At 61.9% G+C, this 20,682-nt stretch overlaps 1 protein-coding gene across 3 annotated transcripts; it reads right to left on the bottom strand.

Moving 5' to 3' along the window:
• Nucleotides 1-27: 27 nt before the first annotated feature.
• MAPK8IP1 (mitogen-activated protein kinase 8 interacting protein 1) lies at nt 28-19,399 on the bottom strand. 3 transcript variants are annotated; one of them, XM_061381258.1, is made up of 12 exons: nt 19,109-19,399; nt 7,996-8,101; nt 5,834-6,145; nt 4,255-4,336; nt 3,284-4,096; nt 3,069-3,144; nt 2,155-2,327; nt 1,837-1,946; nt 1,621-1,737; nt 1,461-1,531; nt 1,235-1,333; nt 28-878 (listed from the first exon to the last, which is right to left on the bottom strand). In XM_061381258.1, the coding sequence occupies exons 1-12, from the start codon at nt 19,207-19,209 to the stop codon at nt 806-808; spliced, it is 2,133 nt and encodes a 710-aa protein (XP_061237242.1). In that variant the 5' UTR covers nt 19,210-19,399; the 3' UTR covers nt 28-805. The 3 variants fall into 3 exon arrangements, with proteins under 3 accessions (XP_061237242.1, XP_061237243.1, XP_061237241.1); XM_061381259.1 differs by lacking the exon at nt 19,109-19,399 and adding an exon at nt 9,222-10,987; XM_061381257.1 differs by lacking the exons at nt 7,996-8,101; nt 19,109-19,399 and adding an exon at nt 6,372-7,937.
• Nucleotides 19,400-20,682: the final 1,283 nt, after the last annotated feature.

The raw sequence follows: 20,682 nt of genomic DNA, 5'->3' as shown, positions 1-20,682 counted from the left end.
GGGGAGGTCCAAGCAGATGACACCCAGTGCGGTCCCGACAGGAAATGGCACTTTAATAGTTGAGGCCGGGGTCACAGGACCTAGAATGGGGCTACAGCTGAAGCAGCCAAGAGGCCCCGGCTGGCCCGGGGCCAGGGCAGAGCCTCCTTTTCCTGCTGAGGCAGGGCCCCCGCTGCTGTGCTCTCCCCTCCCCGTGGGGACCCCCACGCCTGCCAGGGGGCCAGCGTGCCAGCGGGGTTGCGGTGGGAGCTGTCGGTCCAGAGGCCACACCGGTGACAGAGCTGGGAATGGGGATGGCATCCCCCACCTGCGGCCGTTTCCTGACCACAGAGTCCTCAGGAGGGGCTGGACTCGGCGCGAGCTCGGGGGCCCACGCGGCTGGGGGTTGGGAGTTGGGGGCAGGGCTGGGGTGGGCACTTGCAGGCGGCACGGGCTTTGTCGAGGCAGGAGCTGCCAGCCAGAGGCCCTGGTAGGGGGGAAGTGAGGGAGGCCCAAGATGAGACAGAGCCCTCTGCTCCTAGGAGGGCACCCCGTCCTGGCAGGAGGCTTCATCCTCCCCCAGCCCCGCGCCCTCCCAACCCCTGGGCAGCCCACACCATCCTCCACAGGTGAGTTTAACCCCATATATTACAATAGACTGCATTCGCTTCTCCCGGTAGCCCCTGCCCTCCCCCACCCCGGCCAGCAGCCCCCCGCTGCCCTTCCTCTGGCAGTGCCAAGTGCCCCCTCAAGCAGTGCCACATCCTGTCAGCAGCCCGCTGTCCTGGCCCTGGCCCGGGGGTGCGAGGGCGGGGTGGCGCTGCCGCTACTCCAGGTAGATGTCTTCTGTGGGGCAGGTGTACTCCACAAACTGCTTGTAGAACTGTTGAAACGCTCTCCTAGGAGGCAGGCAGACACCCAGGCGTCACCAGGGAGGGGCAGGATCTCCCCCCGGGGTTTCGGGGTTTCCACCCTGGAGCGTCGGGGTCCCTATTCCGGACTCTGTTTCCCAACCCCGCCTCGGTCAGAGCTGCTCAGCTCTGTTCTCTACACATGGTGTTGCCTGAATAAGATTGCAAGTGAAGAAAGGGCCCAGCGACTATAAAGTCGGGACTGCAGGACCGCCCAGCCCTCCCTGCGTGAGCCGAGGGTGCTGTGCAGAGGCGCTAGGAGACCTGGGGGTGTTGCTGAGCCCGAGGAGTGTGCTGGGGCCCTCAGGCCAGGGCTGGGAGCTCAGCAGGACGCACATACTCACCCCACAGATTCTGCCAGCGCTTTGGTGGATTCTTCAGACACAAAGACGTGGCAGGCAAACCGGTGGTCAGCAGGGTGCTTGGTGATGAACCCAAAGTACCTGCGGAGGGAGAGCAGTCCGTCTGGGCGGGACAGGGGCTCCGGCCCCTGGGACGCACGCCAGGCCCCGGGCTGAACCGCAAGCATCCTGAGCCAGCACGCCCGCCTCTGCCCCTTTCCCCTCTTACTTGTTGTTCTTTGGATGGTATCCACAGAAAGAGATGTTTTTTAACTGGAAAAAGTGGCTACATTTATTCCCCTACAGGAGGGAGAAGAGGGTGGTCGTCAGCCCATGGGAGCACAGGTTGGGAATCTGGTGGGAGAGCAGGGGGAGCCCCGGGCCGTCACCTTGGCTTCCTGGGAGTCGTCAGCCTTGACGCCGATCTTCACGCCCCGCACGCTGATCTCTAGGACGCAGCTGGAGGGCGGGTTAAAGTGCACGGTGAGCCGGCGGGTGGTGGCGATCTGTGGGTGCAGGATGGGACGTCAGGCTGGCGCCCCTCTCCCCAGGAGAGGATGGGGGACCAGGCCGGGGGTGGGTGCCCTCCCCAGCAGAGTAGCTACCTTTTGCATAGCGGCACAGAGGACATCATTGCCCTTGTGATAGGGGACCTGGACGGAGCCCAGGAACTTCACCCGGAACTGGTCCACCCAGTCACTGTTTTTGGTCAGGGCTGGAAAGGAAGTGTGGAATGAGCAGCAGGCAGACCCACAGAGGGCCACCACCCCCGCCCCCGGGGTTGACCCTGCTGGGCTGGGCCTCACGTTTCTCAGGCCCCCTCCCTGGGAGGCTGAGATCTGGAGCACCAGTCAGCCCAGGAGTGATGGGGGCAGGGCTGACGTGGGGGCCCCGGGGCACCAGGGCAGGGGAAGGAACACTACCTGCCATGTGTTCAGGCTCCTTGGTGACCTCGATGGCGTAGTAGGCAGGGAAGATGCCCCTGGCTCCCGTGCGCATGTTGTAGGCCTCGTACCAGTAGTCCTCGGCCTGCAGCTCCACCAGCAGAGGGTCGTCCACCTCCAGCTCGAGCTCGTCTTCATGTCGAGGCACAAACCTGTCCCCAGTGAGGGCCCATCAGGAATTCACTGCCTGGGCCCCTTCAACCAGACATCTGTATCCCCACCCTGCTCTGGGGTCGGGGAGCTACATCGACATCACTGGTTCAATAAACATTTGCACAGCATCCCGTGTGCCCGTGACTCCTAGGGCCGGGAGGAGAGGACCGAGGTCAATCAGACATGCATCTGCCACCAAGGAAATCACAGCTAAGGGAGCAAGGCCACAGATCAACTGTGAGAGGTCATGATGGTGGTAGTGTTAGTTTCTCAGTAGTGTCCAACTCTGCAACTCCACAGACTGTAGCCTGCCAGGCTTCTCTGTCCATGGGATTCTCCAGGCAAGAATACTGGAGTGGGTTGCCATGCCTTTCTCCAAAGGATCTTCCTGACCCAGGGATCAAACCTGGGTCTTTGGATTGCAGGCAGATTCATTACTATCTGAGCTACAGGGAAGTTCTAAGTGAGGGGTCATGGGTAGGGACTATTTCCACGAGGGGCAGGGTGAGGGGCTGGTGGGTTTTAATGTGTGGTCAGGGGTGTCTGCTGGGCACCCTCTTGGGCTCTGGCAGCAAACACATCACTCTGAGACCGTCCACTCTGTGTCTGAACTCCAGGTTCCTAGAGGGTGGACACTGTCCTGGGGCTGAGTGCAGGGGCTGGGTTTAGGCTATGTGGTGACGGTGGAGGCCAGGAGGGTGTGGCCAGCTCCTGCCTGCCAAGCGGCCCTCAGCTCTCACCTGAATATGGCCCGGTGGGTCTGCTCCTGCTCTTCCCCGTTGATGACGCAGGAGAAGAGCCCGAAGGACTCTGCACCTGTAGGCGACAGAGACAAGCTGGGAGAGGATCGTCCCAGCCCCCGGCTCAGCCCTAATGCCGTGACCAGGTGGACCTGGGGCCGCCTCCCAGGGACACCTCCCCCAGCTCCCCCTGCAGCTCCCTGCTGCGCACTCACTGGAGGAGCGAGAGCGGCCGCTCATGAAGACGTTCAGGAACTTCTTGGAAAAGTGGACGTCGGGTTCGTCCGGCGTGGAGTCCTCCGAGAGGCAGGTGGGGGGCCGCGGCCGGGGGGCCTCCTCGTACTCCTCCCCGATGGCCGACTCGTAGGGGGAGGAGGCAGAGGCGCAGTTGTCGTAGACGGTGGCCGAGTCGCTCTCGTCGCTGTAGTCGCCGAAGCACGGCCGCAGGCTCACCAGCTCCAGCTGTGCGTGCTCATCCACCACCAGCGTATACTTGACCGAGTCGTAGGATAGGGCGCTGGTGTCCGAGCTCAGCGAGGCCCGCGGAGGTGGCGGCGGCTCCCCCAGGCTCCCACGCCATCCTCCGGCTGGCGGCTCGGCCCGCTCCGGAGACGACAAGCAGTCGAAGCCCTCGTCCTCCTCGCTGATAGAGGGGTGTGGCCGCCCGGTACTGGCGGGATAGGCGGCGGGGTCGGGGTCGGAGCTGACTGACATCCGGCTCTCGGCGGGCGGCAGGAAGGCGGAGGTGGGCTCCGCAGGGTCCGGGGGCCTCTGCACGGGCGTCAGGTAGATCTCCTCGGTGGCCTCCAGCCGCACGTCCGTCTGGTAGTGGATGCGGTCGCGGTGCGAGTGGCTCCGGCCACCCGCGGGGGCGGCAGGGGGCCCACCGGGAGGCGCCATCTGGGTGGCGGCGCTTCGGCGGCAGGGGCTGTCCGTGGAGGTGCCTCGATCCTTGGTGGGTGCGGGGCTGCTGGGGGGCGGCAGTTCATCGCTCAAGCAGATGTGCTCATGCGGAGGCGTCTGCTCCCCTGGAGAGCAGGCGGGGCGGGGCTGAAGGCAGCGCCCTCACCCGGCCCTTGGACACAGACACCAAGACACGGTGGGGCCTCCCCGCGGGCCTGCGGCAGGCTCCAGGACCACTGCTGGCCACAGCTGGGGTTCAGGCAAGGGAAGGGTCCTCACTTACCTGTCTTCAGCGGCGAGGATGATCTCGACACCCGATCCTGCCAACTGTGCTTCTTGCCCAGAGAGTTATTATTCAGTGTGTCCTGTGCAGGGAACAAAAGGCCCTTGTGACAGAGGCGCTCAGCAGTGCCCGGCACAGGGAGGCCCTGACCCTGCCCCCCCAGGCCAGCCCTAGGCCATTTGCTGCTGCCCCTGCCCCCCCTTCCACTTTGCCAAGGGCCTGAGCCCTCTGGCGCAGGCAGGAGGGGTGGCAAGTCACAACCTTCCTGGCCAGGCCTGCTGACGTGGGACAGCCCACCCCCTGGGCCCAGGGAAGCTGGCTGGGTCTCGGGGAGATGCTCTCATTGGCCTCAATGAAAGTGGCAACGGCCAACATTGGTGGTGAGTGGGGAGCGGAGCCAGAGCCATCCAGGGACAGAGCCATCCCGGGGTCTCAGACGTGGAGGGTTTACAGGGAAGATGCTCACTCCCAGCCCTACTCCCCTGGAGCCTGGGAAGCCATGGCCTAGGGAAGGGGCAGGGACGTGATCATAAAGCCTGAAAGGTGGGAAGAAGGGTCTCCGCAGCAGCTGGCCTGGGGGACTGGGATGAATCATACAAATGATGGCTCCAGGACTCAGTTCCCCCACCCCTCCCCGCCAGGAGCACACAACGTAGGAATGACAGATGTAATTGTCAGAGGCCCTCCTCCCTGGGTCTCCGGGCCACACACCCCACATTCTCCTGCCCCTGGGACCCCTCTCCACAATGCCTATATACAAGGCTCCCTACAGACACCTTAAGCCCCCTGCCCTGAGAACACCCTCACAGGCTCGCACATTCATGAATTTGGCTGCCAAAACCCACCAGAGAGGATCCTGGGAAAGGGACCGATTCTCCCTCTGCAGCCCCTGCACCCTCCACCCACAGCCCCAGCTCCCCAGGCTGCTCCTCTGAACCTCCCCAGACTGGGCCTGGGAGACAATGGCCCACCGCGGGCTCTCCCCCCACCTCATTCAACCGTTCTTGGCATCCAGCCACCCAGCCCAGGGGCCCTAGGCCCCCAACTCAGCCCAGCAGCTCCGCCTCCCATTTCTCTTCCCTGCCTCCCGGGAATTCTCAGCTGCCCGAATTTCAAAGCGCCGGTTGCTCCCCAGCCACAACTCCTCACAACTTCCCCTGACTTTTCCTACGCGGTCACCTCACGTGCCCTTTTCTCCAGGCCCTGCTTCTGCCCCACGTTCACCAGGAACCCCGACACCCTGACAACCCCTGTTCTCCCAATCCCCTACTTCCCTCTCCAGGAGCATCTTCCCCCTGCCCCTCTCAGTCCCTACATTCCTTCCACGTCTCATCTCGAGGCTCGAAACCCAGCCAGACCTACTCGGCCCGTCTCACTTAGGGCGGATTCTGCCTGCCTTCAGCGATCACCTCTCCAGGGACCTCCCCCTGGGAAAGCTAGGCCAAGCAAGCATCACCAGGCTGGAGACTTCTTTGACTCGCGCAGCCCTGCCGGCTCCGCGGCCCTTGCCGGGACCCTGAGGACACCTGCCGGAGCCCCGCCCCGCGGCGCCGCCCCCTGAGCCCCGGCCCCGCCTCACCTGAGACCGCGGCACCTGCGGGAAGAGGTTCAGCGTGGTGGGCCGCTTGGGCCGGTACGTGTCTCCGCTGCCTGGGCCCGGGCCCTGGCCCTGCCCTTGGCTCTGGCCGCGGGGCGCCGTCTCCTGGCGGGGCTCGGCCTCGGGTGGCCCCGCTCCCGGCCGCCGCGCGGCGCGCTCCTCCTCCTCCTCGTCGTCCTCGGCGCCGGGAGTGTCCCCCGCCGCATCGATCAGGTCCATCTGCAGCATCTCGGCCTGCAGCCGGCTCCCCCCGCCGCCGCCGCCGCCCGCGGAGAGCAGCCCGGCGCGTGGGGGCTGCGCGGCGCGGACGGAGGGGCGTCAGGGGGCCGGGCGGGGGCGGGGCCCAAGCGGCCGAGCACCGCCCCCCCCCGCCCCACACCCGGCGCGGGCGAGCCCATTCCGCGGCCGCAAAGAGGGGGAGGCAGGGAGAGCGGCAAGGAGCCCCGCGAGAGGGGGCCGTGCCCTCCCACCCCCTCGAGGACGCGCGAGGCCGCCTCCTCCTCCGCATGTCAGTCCGCACCTTTGGCAGTCCACACCGATCCCCGCGCCCACGGTCCCCCGCTTTCCGACTCTTTGCAACCCCCTCGTTCCCTTGGCAACGGCCGGTGACCTCACCCGAGTAGTAAACCGAGCCCAGAGTGAAGTCACCGCTGTTGCCATGGGGACTGAGGACGGAGGGGTCGCTGAGCTGTTCAGGGCCCCACAAGGGATGGAGACCGGGGTTAGTTTTTGAAGTGGGCAGTAAGGGAAACTCAGGAAATAGTCTCAGCCCGGAGGGCCGCAGTGCGGACAGGAGGACCAGAGCGCGGCCGGAAGAGGGATGCCGGGCGGGAAGGAGCAGGTGGCGAGCACCCGCAGGAGGCAGTGGCATCCACACCCTCCTCCGTCCTCAGGCTAAGGACCCTCCAACCTGAGGTCTTCTCTCGGGCCAGCCTAACTTTGACAGTCCAGAGCTCCGTTCTAGTTCCAGGCCTGCCATTAACTCACTGGCACCTTGGACAGATCCCCTGACTCTCCCAATTCCCTCACCAGTTAACTGCCTCCCAGCGTCCCAGAGAGGCGAGGATTTACTGGCAAGAAAACGTGATAGTCCCCTGGAGCTTGGCTAAGGCCCCACATACACCAAGGCTCTGCTTGTACAAGTCATCCAAGATGATGGTGTGGGAGTCCCAAAGAAGCTGTATTAGTCCAGAAGCAGTGGGCTCTGCCTCCACCCCTCCAGGCCTGGCCGGGGTGGGGGTGGGGCGTAAAGCATGCGGTAGAGTTTAGCCCCACCCCTCGGTTTCCTCTTGCCTAGCAGGACTTACAGAATCTCTGGGGGCAAAAGGAGGTCAACACAGAGGCACCCCACCCCAACTCACACTGCGGCTCTCCTTTGCTAACATCCTCCCAACAGCATGCCTACTCCGGCCGCCCACCCTCCTGGGGGCTGAGAGGGACTCTGGGCTCTGCAACCTAGCTGCACGCTTGCTTTCCATCTCTTGGCCTGTGGCCTCTTTTTCCTGTTCTGAAAAGACATGAGGGATCTCTGTCTGACTGGGTCTCCCCAGACGCTGGGGACCTCCCTCCGGGCAGGATTCAGACCTTTGGCAGCTGAGAGAGCCCTCTGTCCTATGGCAAAGCCATGGGGGCCCAGAGCAGCAATGCTGGATTAACCTTCCAGAGGGACCTTTAGGACAGTGGGCCAGAGGGGGTCCGCAGGGCTCGTGGTGTGTTTGGTGCCATGTAGTCAAGGGAGTGCCCTGGCTCTTTTCTCCTGCCCCAAAGCACTGCAGATTTCACTGGACTCCACCCTACACTGCCTCAGGCCCTCTGCCAAGGAAGCTTTTGAAAGGATTTAGGGTAGTCCTGAGCCTTCCCTTAATTCTGGTTCTAACTGCTACTGTCCTAGGCCTCAAGACTTCCTGCTGTCTCCCTTCTTGTGGGCAACCGAAGGAGCTGTCTCCTACCTTTGCCCCTGGCAAAATAAATAAATACATAATAAATAAAAAATCTGAGCACTCAAGATGTGCCAAGCATGGTCCTGGATGTTTCCTGCATGTTATTTCCTTAGATGGGAGTGCCACACAGACCCCTGAGAGCCCCTCTAGATACAGGGATACCCTCCCTCCTGTCCCTACCCATCCCATCCACCCCACCCTTACCCGTAAAGATAAAGTGTCTTTGCACTGCAGGCTGATGCCACACTCATCGGTGATCTCGGAGAGGTCTTCATCCTCAAACTCCTCCAGGCTGATGTCATGGGTGAGCCTGGTGGGGACAAGAAGCCAAAGTTACCACTCAGGGGACTGCTGGCGGTGGGCCGAGGACCCTGATGCCTCCCTCGTACCTCTTCCGAGGGGCGGCCCCTCGACATATCACAGCCCCTAGAGGATGGGACCTGAGGTCTGCCTGCCTCAATGCAAGGGGTACTGAACAGGCAGGGCAAGTTCAGGGCTCAGATCAAAAGGCAGGTCTCCCGGCAAGGACTGGAAGGGAGGGCTCTGGGTCACCCTAGCTCTACCCGGCTGGGAGTTTCCACCCTGCTGTCAACCACGAGGCTGTGCCTAGAAGGCCCAGCTGGTCAGAGCCTCGGCTCTGCCAAAGAAATGGCTTCCAGAGTCAAGGCATTGACTTGACTCCAGTTCACCCATGGAGGAGGCAGAGCATCGAGAAGAGACTCCAAGGGGGTCCAGGAGTGGGGCCTCCCTGTGCACCTCGGGGACAGAACCCAGGGTACTGGCAGAGGCCCCGCCCCAGCTCAGAGGGGCACTCCGTGCCCCTGGCCCAGGAGGTCCCACCCTCGGAAGTCCTGGGAGCAGGTGAAGGGGAGCCTGGTATCAATCCAGCTTTATCCAGTTCTAGGAAAGACAGTGCCCCGTTCTGTGCTCTTGGTCTCATCAATTCCAATGCAAAATCCTCCTGCCTGGCATGTGGGCCCCGGACGGGAGGTTGCCCATGGTGGGGCTGGGATAAGCTGGAGGTGTCCTGGACTCAAGAGACCCCACTCAAAGCATGGGAACTCTAACTCGCTGTACTAGGACCCTGTCACCGCAAGGCCGGCCCCCGCCCCAGAGTGGCGGGCTGTGCCAGCCCCTACTCAGCCCCAGCCCTGGGTATCTGCCCGTGTGGGTGGGACAGTGGGAGAACTCTGTTAAGGAAGTTGGGGAGAATTCTGAGTCTTTTCTTCAATACCAGGAGATTGAGGCATAGAGAATGGAGACTCACTAGTCCAAGGTCACCCAGGAGAGGTGGTGGGCTCAGCCCCAGGGGGTCCTAGGAGGCCACACCCCCTGCCTCCGGCCTTCCCCCCAAACCAAACACAGACCCGGAGCCCCGTGGAGCCGCCCCTGAGCTTCCCCCTCCCCCACGCCAGGCCCCAAACCCCTACCAGTGCTCCCACTGATCCTCCAACCAGCTGTCATTGTCTGGGCTTGAATCCATCTTCAGCACCAGCTGCATGGAGAGCCCTGCCCGGCCGGGGGGCTGCGGGGCCCCAGGGCCGCCCTCTCATGCCCAGAAGGGTGGGGGTGGGGGCCAGGGCTCGGGGCAGGGCTGGGGCCTCCGGCCTCCGCGGCCTGGGCCTGCCTTTCTGTGTCCAGCCTGCTGCAGAAGCCTGGGGAGCTCATTAAAAATAGATGGGCCGGGAGAGGAGGCAGCGGCTGGCTGCCGACCCCAGCTCTGCCCCGCCAGCCCTCAGCTGCAGGCAGCTTCCTCCCCCGGCCCTTCGCAGCCGCTGCTGTCGCGGCCGCCTCCCCTGCGGGATCAGGTTACTGCAATCAATGTCGGGCTCCTCCTGCCCTTCCAATGCCCCGATCCTGTCGGGGGCTGGGGTGGCCCCCCCTCCCTGGCCCAAGCTTGGATGCAGATGGCAGAAATCTGGGTTGTTTCCCCCCAAAAGCCAGCCCCGATCTGCTTTTAAAGGGCCAGCAGCACAATTAGGGCTCCTGGTGGTGAAATGGGTGTGGGGTTGAGGGGCTGTGCTTCCAAAATTCTCCACAAAGGGATGCTCAGCCCCCGCAGCTCATCAGGCAGGTTTCTGTGGGCTCACAGACAGCGCTGCCTGGGGTGGGTCTGGGCTGCTTCTGTTGCCCACCTGGGTGCAGACAGAACCCGGCCCCCTTCCCCAGGGGTCTGTCCTTCCAACCAGGAAGTGCCTGGAGGCAAAGGAGGCTCCAAGGCCAGGGCTAAGGGGCAGGTCATGTGTGGATCTCCCAGGGCAGGGCAGGAAGGGCAGCCTGGGGGCCCAAGAGACTCCTGGCACTGCGGGGTGGCAGCAGTAGAAGCTGGAAGACCCCTGGAGGAACGGCACGGAGGGATTCTGATCGGCTGAGGTAGCAGATGGACAATGTGCTCTTGAAGGCCTCTTCTGACCTGGAGCCCAAGGGTGGTAGGTTCCCCGGGCTGGGGCAGGGCGTGGAGGTAGGGGCAGGCTGGGGAGGAAGTCAGGGCAGCCCTGCCTGGTCTGGCGCAGGGTGGCATCTCTGATCCTGGGCTGATAACCCATCTGCAGTGGTACTGATCAGGTGGGGAACACACACTGGCAGCCTGGCCTATCACGAGAAGGCGCCCCTGGGACTCAGCTGGCACCAGGCAGCAGCAGGACCGTTGGGTGACTAGCCCAGACGTGCCTTCAGACGACCCTTGGGGGCCTGGGACCCCCGCACACGTCTGCATGTTCTTGTCCTCACTGCCCAGCCTGGCCTAGCTCCTGCCTCTGCAGTCCCAGGCCTCTGCCCTGGCCAGTCTGCCTCAGTTTCCCCATGCCTGCACATCGCTCACCCCACACCCACCACGATGAGGCAGAAGAAACACCACCCTTTGCACAACTGTGTGTGAAGCTTCATCTCTTGCATCTGCCTCCCAAGTGTCTAACCCAGTGCTTGGATGAAGCACGTGGCAGGCTTTCAACCTGTGCCTGCTGGGAGAAGGTTTGGTTAAGCCCACTCCTCCAGGAAGCCCTCCTGGCCCCCGGTGTCAGCGCCTCACAGCCCTCCAGTCAGCGCTCACCGGTCCGTCATTCCTCCTGTTTGCGGTTGGTGTCACCCTGTGCGTGGAGGGAAGACAGTGTGAAGGAGCAGAGGGGAAGAGGCCTGCATTGAGCACCCTTCCCGTCCTCTCAGGAGGCTGCAAAGTAGACGGAGCTGACACTCCATCCCCACCCTGCACCCAGCAGGTGAAAAATAAAGGTCCCCCCTGCCAGCAAAGTCTGGAGGGCAGAGCTGGTGAGGTCATCTTGCATATACTATGCACTCAGTATGTGTCTGCTGATGGCCGTCCATGACAGCCTCAGCCTCCACGGCTCCTCTCAGACCAGAGTGTTCGCAGCAGACCTGCAGGGTCTGGCTTGGACCTGGGCCGGGGCTTCTCAGCTCGTTTCTGCACATGCAATCTCAGCATCACCCGACATTCTTGCTTCCTGGGAGGCAGGTCTGGGGGAGGGCAGGGACAGCTGCCTCAGCCTCCACACGAGCAACGAGGGCCACCGAGGGCAGCGGTGGCCAGACCCTGGGCTGGGGCTCAGCAGCCCGCACTTGATCCCTGGCTCCGGTGGGGCAAGTGCACGGAGCTCCTCAATCTTACTTTTTACTCCTAAGCCAGGCAAGATGGTGGAATGGCCGCCATACCAGGCTCAGACGCAGGAGGCCTGAGATCAAATCCCAACTCCTTCCCTCACGAGGATCAGCCGCCCTGTCGCCTGAGTGGCTGCTGTGCCCTGGCCACCAACCTTCTTTACGCTCTGTGTCTCCCTTCATCCTCACTCCAGCCTTGGAAGATGGTTTTATTCTGCCCATTTTACAGATGAGGAACACTAAGGCTCAGGTAGAAGATGCCATAGGTCTGCAGCTTCCCTATATGTAAGATGAGGCCCCCCATCTGGGTGCTGGTAAACTTTACTGAGTGGAGTGTATGTAAATTACAGGGTGCTGTGAGGAGGTTCCGACCAAGGATCAGGGGCTGGACTAATCCTGGAGTCGCCTTTGCAAATCACACCCACCTCCCACAACGTCCGCCTCTGCCCAGCCCTCCGCTGCCCTACTCCCTGCCCTTCCCTCCTGCTTCTCCAGGCACCAGGAGTTCTGGGTCCCTCAGCTGAAGCCCCAGGAGGCCTTTTGTGGAGGGAAAGCCATACAGACCCTTAGTCCCTCCAAGTTCAAGGAGAGCAGCTCCTTGAGGAGGAAGGAAAAGATGGAGGGGAGGGGGGCAGTGGGGGCAGGAAGGAAGGAGGAAGGTCCCCTCCTGAACCCACTGATCCACCTTCCCCACAGAAACCGGCCCCCAGAGCACCAGAAGACAGCTCAGGCTGAGACACACGACCCGCTGCAGGTCAGGTCCCCAGCTTCGCCTCTAGATCTGGGAACCCCAGCCCTTCGGAGGCAGCTGCCCTCATCACCCAGGCCTGCTTGCCCGTTTGGGTGAGACGGGTCACAAGGTCTCACCCACACTAGCATCTGGCGACTCTACGGCAAGGGTTTGGTTTCTCGAGACCCCCCCTGACCTTTGGCGTCAGTCTTTATCACCCAGGCCCCCTCTTCTGAGTTAACCTCATCGCCTCCCACTCTGGCTCCCCAGTCCTCCCCTCTGGCTCCTCACTGTCCTCTGAACGTGCCACCCTCAGGCTCCCCCTGCCTGAGCCGAGCTCCCCTAAACGGACAGACAAGTCTCTTGTGTTTCGATGTTTACGTCATGGCCCTTCCCTTGCCATGTGCCATCAGTCACAGCTGCATTCCACCAAGAGCAGCTCTTTCTAAGCTGCTGTTTCCACCCAGGAGGAGGTGGAGTCAGCAGTGCCTGCCAAACAAGGGTTAAATGGTAAAGTGCTGAGGCTTCAAGCTGAGCAATGCCAAATCCCAGCCAGGCATCTGGCTGCCCAGAGGCTCTTCCTGTCTTCCTGTTCCTGGCTCCTGGGGAGGGAGGTCAGGGTGCAAGCTGACTGACCATGGGTCCCCCCATGATGTCTCACGGGGCCCCGCTGTGATGGGGTCAGCTGCAGTCCAGGGGTCCCGCCTGTCTCTCTGCCGCCCTCTGAGTACTGATCACGGCTGCCCAGGGGGTTCTCGAACCCTAGCCTGGGCTGCCCTACTCCGAGCAGCTTCCCCACCTCCCTTGGGCTCCCCCACAGGCCATTCTCCGAGGGGCCACCAAGACCAACTCGTGAAATGCAAGTCTGGTCTTATCACCCATCCCCAGCTCAGAACCCTAACAGCTTCCCCCCATCCTTACGGGAAGGGGCCCAAATTCGCACCTGTGGATCCTGCCCCCGCCTCCCACCCTCCCAACTCTTAGGCTCCTGACCCACTGGCTCCCTGATGGGGCCGAAGAGCCCGGCTGTGGCCTAGGTCCCCCGTGCAGGCATCCTGGGGCAGGGAGTCACTGGAATTTTCCCTGTGGGCTCTGTGACCAGAGGCAGGCTCCCCTGAGAGGCAATTGGCCCGTGAGGGCGGCATCACGTGGGGGGCCTGACCTGACAGGTGCTCAGCGACTGCTGTTGAATGAATGAAATGCTGGTGTCCCCAGGTCTTTCTAGACTTCCCCTTCGGAAATCTCAAAGCCAGCTCCCTCTTCAGCCTGACTTCCTGTGTGCCCCGCACCCTGCCTGCATGTCTGGGATAGTAGTGGGGGCCTCTGGGAAGATGTTGCTGGCCGAGACAGCAGAGTGGGGGGGCGCCAGGCCCAGCCTCACCCTCAGAGGCCCCTCTCCATCCCACCCCAGCTCTGGGGGACCCTGGGGTCAGGCTGGGTTTTCTCCTCTGGTCTGGAATTCCTTTATCAACCCTGTCCACACTGGGGTCATCTTCACTGAAAACTGAATCCAACCCAAGAAACCAGTCCCACAAGAACACCCCTACTTGGGGTTGTGCTCAGCCCGACTCTTTTGCAGCCCCATGGGCTGCAGCCCGCCAGGCTCCTCTGTCCGTGGGATTCTCCAGGCAGGAATACTGGAGTGAGTTGCCATTTCCTTCTCCAGGGGACCTTCCCAACCCAGGGATCGAACCCAGGTCTCCTGCACTGCAGGCGGATTCTTTACCAGTTGAGCCACCAGGGAAGCCCAGCTGCACTGGCAGGCAGGTTCTTTACCACTAGGGCCACCCAGGAAGTCCCTGCTTGGGGTTAGCAAGCATCTAATCTGTTTAAATACTTTGGTGCTGATATGGAGCAAGAACTCTGGGATCTGGTGACTCGACTTTCGGGAAACAATCCTATGGAAACCATCCCAACCTTGGCAAAATCTTTCTACACAAGGGTGTGTGTCCCATAATGGAAACCACCGCGGAGTCTGGCACGCGGGGTCTTCCAGCCGATGGAGCATTGCTCACTCACTCTTTGGGATGAACGTTATAAAGTCTGTGCTTTCAACTATAAAGTTGAAAGTGGGAACTAAAGACAGAGCGTGTCACCTTATGGCTCCACGTGATGACTCGCACACAGGAAGAGACCCTGACACAAATACAGCCTGGGACGCGGTGGGATCTGGGGGACGTCTCTCCGCAAGTCCGCTCTGGGTCACGCCCCCGAGCCCCCGCCCCTCGCAGAGCCGGTTTCCTCGGGGTAACTCTGACTTCCGCCCCGCTCTGCTCCACACTTGAAGCCCGGGGCCGTATACTGCAGGCACTAAACAAATGCTTGTTAGAAGCAGCGCTGGTGGACGCAGGCCCTGGGCCCTGCCCGTGTCTCTGGTGCCGGGCAAGGCCAGGCCCACGGTGGACGTGCCTAGAGATTTCTTGAATGAATCCAAGAGCAGGGCCGGCTGCAGAGACAGCGCCCTGGACGCGCAAGAGCGGGAAGGGGACCCGGGGCCCAACCTGCAGGTCCCCCTGGGGCCCCAGGAATCCAGAGGCCAACTTAGGGTTCTGACATCCAATCACTGGGTTGAAATGCTGCCTTGGCCACAGCCGGCTGTGTGAGCAGAGTCCACGTTCTGTCTCATCGCAGCCGTCTGGGGGCGCTGCCCAGGGCCGAGTTGGGGTGGCCCCAACAGCAGCAGCTTTTCACTGCCCCCCAAATGTGGCAGGTTCCCAACCTCTCCCTTCACTCTGTCTCCCTGGGTACGATGTTCCTCCTGAGGCTTCAGGTCATTGCTCACTCTCCGAGCAGAGACTCCCAGGGTCTGTGGCCTCAGCCCCATCCTCCTCTTTGAGCTCCAGACCCCACACAAACTGCCTGCTTGAACCGTCTAACTGGGTCCCCCCTCAATCAGCAACCTCAGGCTCAGCCTCAAGTGACATCATCACCCCCGCCCGTCATCACCCCCACCCGCCAAGCCTCTCACCTCCCACAGGGGACCGGCCTCATCCCAGGCGCCTCTCTCCCGTCCCCCGGGGAGGGGGCTAATCTACCCTCCAAATGTCCCTCCCCTGAGCCCCGTCCACACCCTCACGACGGCCGGTCTCCCAGTGGCCTTCCTGCCTCCCTGTCCACTCCTGATCAGAAGCCCAAGGCACCACCTGATGCTGTCCTTCCCGAGACCTCTGTGCGCTCCCCTGCTTGTGAGGGGACAGGCCAGGGTCCCCACGGGGCCTTTGCGTCCCTGCACGCCTGCTCTCCGCACTTGGGCCAGCCTGGGTGTCACATACCCCCTACCTCTTCACCCCTCCTCTTGCGTGACCCTCACTCGCCCCCCAGCCTGCGCTGAGCTGACCCTGCTCTGACCCAGGGCCCCTCCAGGCCCCTGGCCCGAGTCACCAGCTCACCTACCACCTGTCTGGTAAGGCCTTGTCTGTCTATCTGTCCGACCACATAGACCATGTCGCCGCCCGCACGACAGGCCAGGCCCTCATCTGCACCTCTGGCATGTCTCAGTGAGCCTGGCAAGGTGCAAGTACTTGGGTTTTTTGGGGGGTGAGGTGGGGAGCCGGGCAGCACAGCTTACAGGATTTTAGTTCCCCGACCAGGGATCGAACCCAGGCCCTTGGCAGTGCCAGGGTGGAATCCTAACCACTGGGAATTCCCGCAAGTTCTTGCTGAGTGAACGAAGAACAGCTGAGTACACAGAACTTTGTGAAGAGATGAGTAGGGGGCCCTCGGCTCCTGCGCCCCCCAGGCAGCGTGGGGGCCAGAACATGACCATCGTGTCCAAGGAGTCCTGAGACCCGGTGCAGCCCCAGCTCCGCTGCAGCTTGCTGTGTGCGCTCCAGAACCCGCTCAGCCTCTCTTGTCTCCCGCTAAGGAAGGGGGTGGGGGTGGGCTGGCCTCTAAGGTCCTCTCATCCACGCCGCCTTCGGCACACCCCGGAGAAGCCGCTCACTTGACCCCCAGCAGCCTCTCACACGGACTGTGCCACTGTCCCCCTCTTCCTCCTGCCACCTAGCTCAAGGAATCCTCTGCTAAGACTCTAAATTCTCTCACAGAATTTCCTTAAAATGAACATGTATCACTTTACCATCCAACTTTCTTTTATTCTTTTGTAGGTGACAGAAGTAACTTATGCTTATGGTAAAAATAAGAACTCAAAGAATACAGAAGTTTGTGAAATAAGTGAAAATCCCTCTCCCACACCGGAATCAAAGGTAATTACTAGTAACTGGTTGGAGCATTTCTAGAATCAGAAAAAAAAAAAAAAGGTTTATTTACACCAACTCTCAGCAAATAAATGCTCGCCCTCCTCAGATCTACACCCGTGTCCCCCTCCACAAACTCTCCTCCATCATTATTCCTCTGGGTCCTCTCTTTCCAGGGTGGCTCTGAACTCGACCTCTGCCTCTTATCTAACCTCTTCCCGTCTCAGTTTCTTCATCTGCAAAGTGGGGATAACGACAAGATTCTGTTTATGTGGTTCTGGGCAGGACTGGGTGCCCTTGCACAAAAAGTGCTTAGAACGGCGCCTGGGCAAAGCAAAGGCCTCCCAAGTGGCAGGGTTTCCAGCGTTCTTCTCTGAACTCTCCAGTTGCATCCCCAGTTAAATAATAAAGCACTAACGCCTTACTGAGCACCTACTCTGTGCCGGGCTTCAAGCAAACCGAAGTTTAGGTATTGACGTCTTGTGCCTTCTGGAAGCGGACAGTGGTGCTGGGTCACACGCACGTGTGCACACACACGTCCACACACGTGCACACACACACAAAATAATACCCACAAGAACAGCCCTACGTGAATGTAGCTCTTCACAGCCTTGAAACACTCAACATGTGTTGTTTCATCCGTGTTGTTTCATCCAAGTCTTAGGGCCGCCCTGAGCAGGGGCCAAAGTAGGCATCGTGGAGAAAAAACTGGCCCAAGGCATTCGGCGCCCACTCTGAGCATGTGGCTAAGGGGACGGAGCCAGGATTCAAAGCCAGGCCAGAGCCACAGGGGAGCAGTTCCCCCCGGGCTCCATCAGCCGAGCTCAGAACTGTGAGAGGCGGCCAGGGAAAGGGCAGCGGGGGCTGCTGGAGCCGGCAGGGCAGGCCTCAGGGCCGGAGACACTGGCCTTACTGTTCACATCTCCACAACCAGGCCCTGGTGTCCCAGAGGGCCAACCCACGCTCAGCCTTGGCACAGTGCCACCCTCGCCCACCGGGCCCAGGGGTGGGCACACTCACTGGTGGGCCCTCCTTATCAGTCACTGTCCCTCAGGCGTCCAGGATAACCTGCCCGCCGGGGCAGCAGGAATGGCAAGCGCTCTCACCTGGGGAGGGGGAAGCAGGCAGGGGAGGCCAAGCTGTCCTCCGGGCCAGAGGCAGGGCCTGAAGGTAGAGTGGACTGAACATGCAGCCTCAGGTCCTGACTCCCCTCGGGGAAGCCACCCGCCTTCCTGAACCTCAGTCTCCTCATCTACAAAATGGGCAGCCCCATCCTGACGCCCGGAGTGGTGGGGAGGGAGACCTCAGCCAGCCCCAGGAACATGCCCCGAGCAGGAATGAGCCGTCTCAATGCCTGCTGGTGTGAAGGGTGACGCTTGTTGAGTGCCAACGTGATGCACCTTAAGGAATCAATATGAATTAGCTCATCAACAGATGAGACTCAGGACCAGGCCAGGCAGCTAGAAAGTTGGTGGAGCCAGGATTCGCATCCACGTCTGTCCGAGGGCTGTGCTCTCCCACCACAGAGGGCCCTCCTGGAAGGAGGGCAGCACTGGTGTGAAGACAGCGCAGTTCACACCGGGTGGAGTGAGTCTCAGACCTCGGCCTCCTTACTCTGAGGCTCGAACCACAAAGCCCCCAGCCCTGGAGCCCGGCCTCCTCCATCTGGTCTTTGGCAGCTCAGCTCGGGGCCTTCTGGGAGATTTCTAGTCCTGATGATGAGGCCATTAGCGATCCCTGGAGGTCCCTGCCCACCTGAGGGCCGGGGAGCCAGCAACCCCTTGGTCAAGAAGAGGGGCTGGCGCCAGAGCCCAGCTGGGGCCCGGCGCGGGTGGGGGCCCCAGGAGAAGGGCAGGCGCCAGCTCATTACACGGACAAACAATGGGGAACGGAGGCCTCTTTCTGGGGACTCTGGAGCGGTAACCCCTCCTCTCCTTCCTCTCCAACCCGCCAGGATGAGGACAGAGGGACGTCCATCCCAACCCCCGCAACACCCACTGCCACCTCTCCGAAATCCACCTCCCAGATGCCTAAGGCCAGACTAGGGGCAGGGAGAGAGCTGAAGGAGGAGGTCAGATCAGGGTCCAGGGTACTCACCCCAGCAGGACCCACCCCACCAATATCCCTGGCTACTCCTGCGGGCTCCAACCCAGACTCCCCCTCCCACAGCCGGGCCTCGATCTCGCGGGTTGAGGCTGAGCCTTCGTTCGGCACCTACACGCACCCGACCAGGTCAGTGCTGTCCCAATCCACAGAAGGTCCTGGCCACGCCAGGCCTGGGAGTTGGGCCCCTCTGGCCAGGCAGGGCTGGGGGAGGGGCCTGCGACTCTCTCCAGCACCAAGGCTGTCGGTCGCCCCAAGAAACTGGGACCCGCGGGGCACCCCAGCCTACTGCCATCCTCTATACAGGAGCCTTCCGACTGGGCGCAGGCAGAGTCCCAGGCTTCCTGCCTCCTGCGGGATCTCAACGCGGACCCCAGACCCCGCCGCAGCTCCAAAGTCGGAGGGAAGGCGGCCTCCGCGCCCCCTCCTCCAGTTCCAGCTCAGGATCTCCTCGCCTCGGACACGGAATGGCGGAGGGAGCCGCACCGCGGATATGCATCGGCCATGAGTCTAGACTTGAGGATGACGGGGACTCGGGAAGAGACCCCATCCCCACGCCGCCCTCTCGTTCTGCGGTTTCCCATGAGTGTGTGTTGCGGGGCGGGTGCGGGGTGGGGCGAGCCCGGGCAGATCGATTTAGGCTGAAGGGTGGGGCGCGGCGGCCGGAGAGCCTCACCTGAAATTGGGCGGCGACGCGATGTGCAGCCCCAGGAACGGGGAGGCGGCAGGCGGGGACGCGGCCCCCCCGCCCAGGCCGCCGCTCTCTCGCTCCGCCATTCTCCCGCACAGCCCTGGCCATCCGGGCGGAGCGCGGCGCGGAGGCGGCGGCGGCGGCGGCGGGGAAGGAGGCACGGGCGCGGCGAGAGGCCGCCGCCGCGGGGATCGGCTGGGGACTGCGCGGCGGGCGCACCTGCGCAGGGCAGGGCGCGGCTCCAGACCGCGCGCCGCTCTCGGGACTGGCGCGAGCGCCTCCGAGCGCGCTCCCGGGTCCTCGGCCGGCCTTGGGTACGCCCCGCCCCGCCCCGCCCCTTACCCGGGAGCCCCGCCCCCGCTGCGCTCTCCAAGGTGCTGAAGTCGCAGCCCCGCGGTCCCCCGAGTTTGGCCCCGCCCCGCCCTCAATCCCACGCAGTAACAACAGCAGCTTCCCCTTCCGCAAAGCCCTCTGTGTCCCTGCGGGCTCTCTTCCTGGGGTGGGCCTAGCGCCCGGGTATGGGGTAACTAATGGCGGGATCTTGGTCCCTGGGACCCGAGTTGACCCCCTCGCTGCAGACAAAGGCAGTCAGGAAAGGAGAGTCGTGGAAGAAGGCAGAAAAACACTAGTGGGTGTTGGGAGCTGGCTCCTAGGACCGACAGACTTTTGGAGTGAGGTGCTGTGAAGTCACAGCCCGGCTCTCCTAGTAGAATAGGTGGTGTGACTTTGCATTAGTGACAAGAGTCCTAAGGTTTGATTTTTTTCTCATCTGTGAAATGGGGACGATAATGGTCCATCCCGTAGTCGTGAGGATGAAATGTAATACAAACGTTGGCACTGGAGGCTGGGAACACCCCACCTCCAGCTGGGAACTAGGGCTCACCCCTTGAGGGGACTCCCCACCCCTCCACCCAAAGGCTCTCCCAAGGGTCTCCTCTCTAAAGAGTGATTTAAGCCCTATTCAGCCCATAACACTTCTAATGGTGAATTGAGCCCTTCCTTTTGGCTTCTCTCAGCTTCTCCCTCATGTCAGGACTTTGACGTCACCTTCTCCTCACTTAGCACCTCAATTGTATTTCCTGCAGAGTACCCCCATTTGCACTCAGACACCCCATAGCAGGCTTCTCACATTCTAAGACTTGGGGCCTTTCCTCCTGCCCCTATGGTTGACTTCTTGGGATTCTTTTGATGGTTTTTCAGCTCCCTCCAGTGCCTCTGCCCTGCACCTCCAGGTCATGTTTCCTCCTGGACTTCTCTCCCCTAAGAGGATTAAGCCTGTGCATTCTCTCACAGAACATGGACTTCTGGGCACTCAGGCTGCTGGGCAAAGCTAGGTGCCCAGCTCTGGTGGGTCACAGAGCCTCTGCCAAATCTCACTGGCTTGTATGGCTAGTTGAGAGAGCCACAGAGGCCTGTCCTTCTGAAGAGGCAAACTGTTTCACAGCTGTGGAGCCCTATGGGCAAACCTAGCCTGCCCACTGGTTGTGCCTACAGTGTAGTGCCCAGAAAGGAGCAGTGGGCACCTGCCCTGCAGCAAAAAAACCCTGAGCTCCAGTTCT

This window comes from Bos javanicus, chromosome 15 (assembly GCF_032452875.1).
Source record: "Bos javanicus breed banteng chromosome 15, ARS-OSU_banteng_1.0, whole genome shotgun sequence".
NCBI classification, from domain to species: domain Eukaryota; kingdom Metazoa; phylum Chordata; class Mammalia; order Artiodactyla; family Bovidae; genus Bos; species Bos javanicus.
Note: the sequence above shows the minus strand (reverse complement) of the source record. Positions and strands in the feature narration are given on the sequence as shown.

What these genes read in the sequence shown, in the direction of transcription:
- MAPK8IP1 (XM_061381257.1), bottom strand. Translation starts at nt 6,722, where the DNA reads ATGCCACTGCCTCCTGCGGGTGCTCGCCACCTGCTCCTTCCCGCCCGG. An exon ending in TCTGTGCCGCTATGCAAAAG is followed by an intron (nt 1,738 to 1,836) that starts GTAGCTACTCTG and finishes CTGCACCCACAG; the next exon opens with ATCGCCACCACCCGCCGGCT. An exon ending in ACGACTCCCAGGAAGCCAAG is followed by an intron (nt 1,532 to 1,620) that starts GTGACGGCCCGG and finishes TCCCTCCTGTAG; the next exon opens with GGGAATAAATGTAGCCACTT.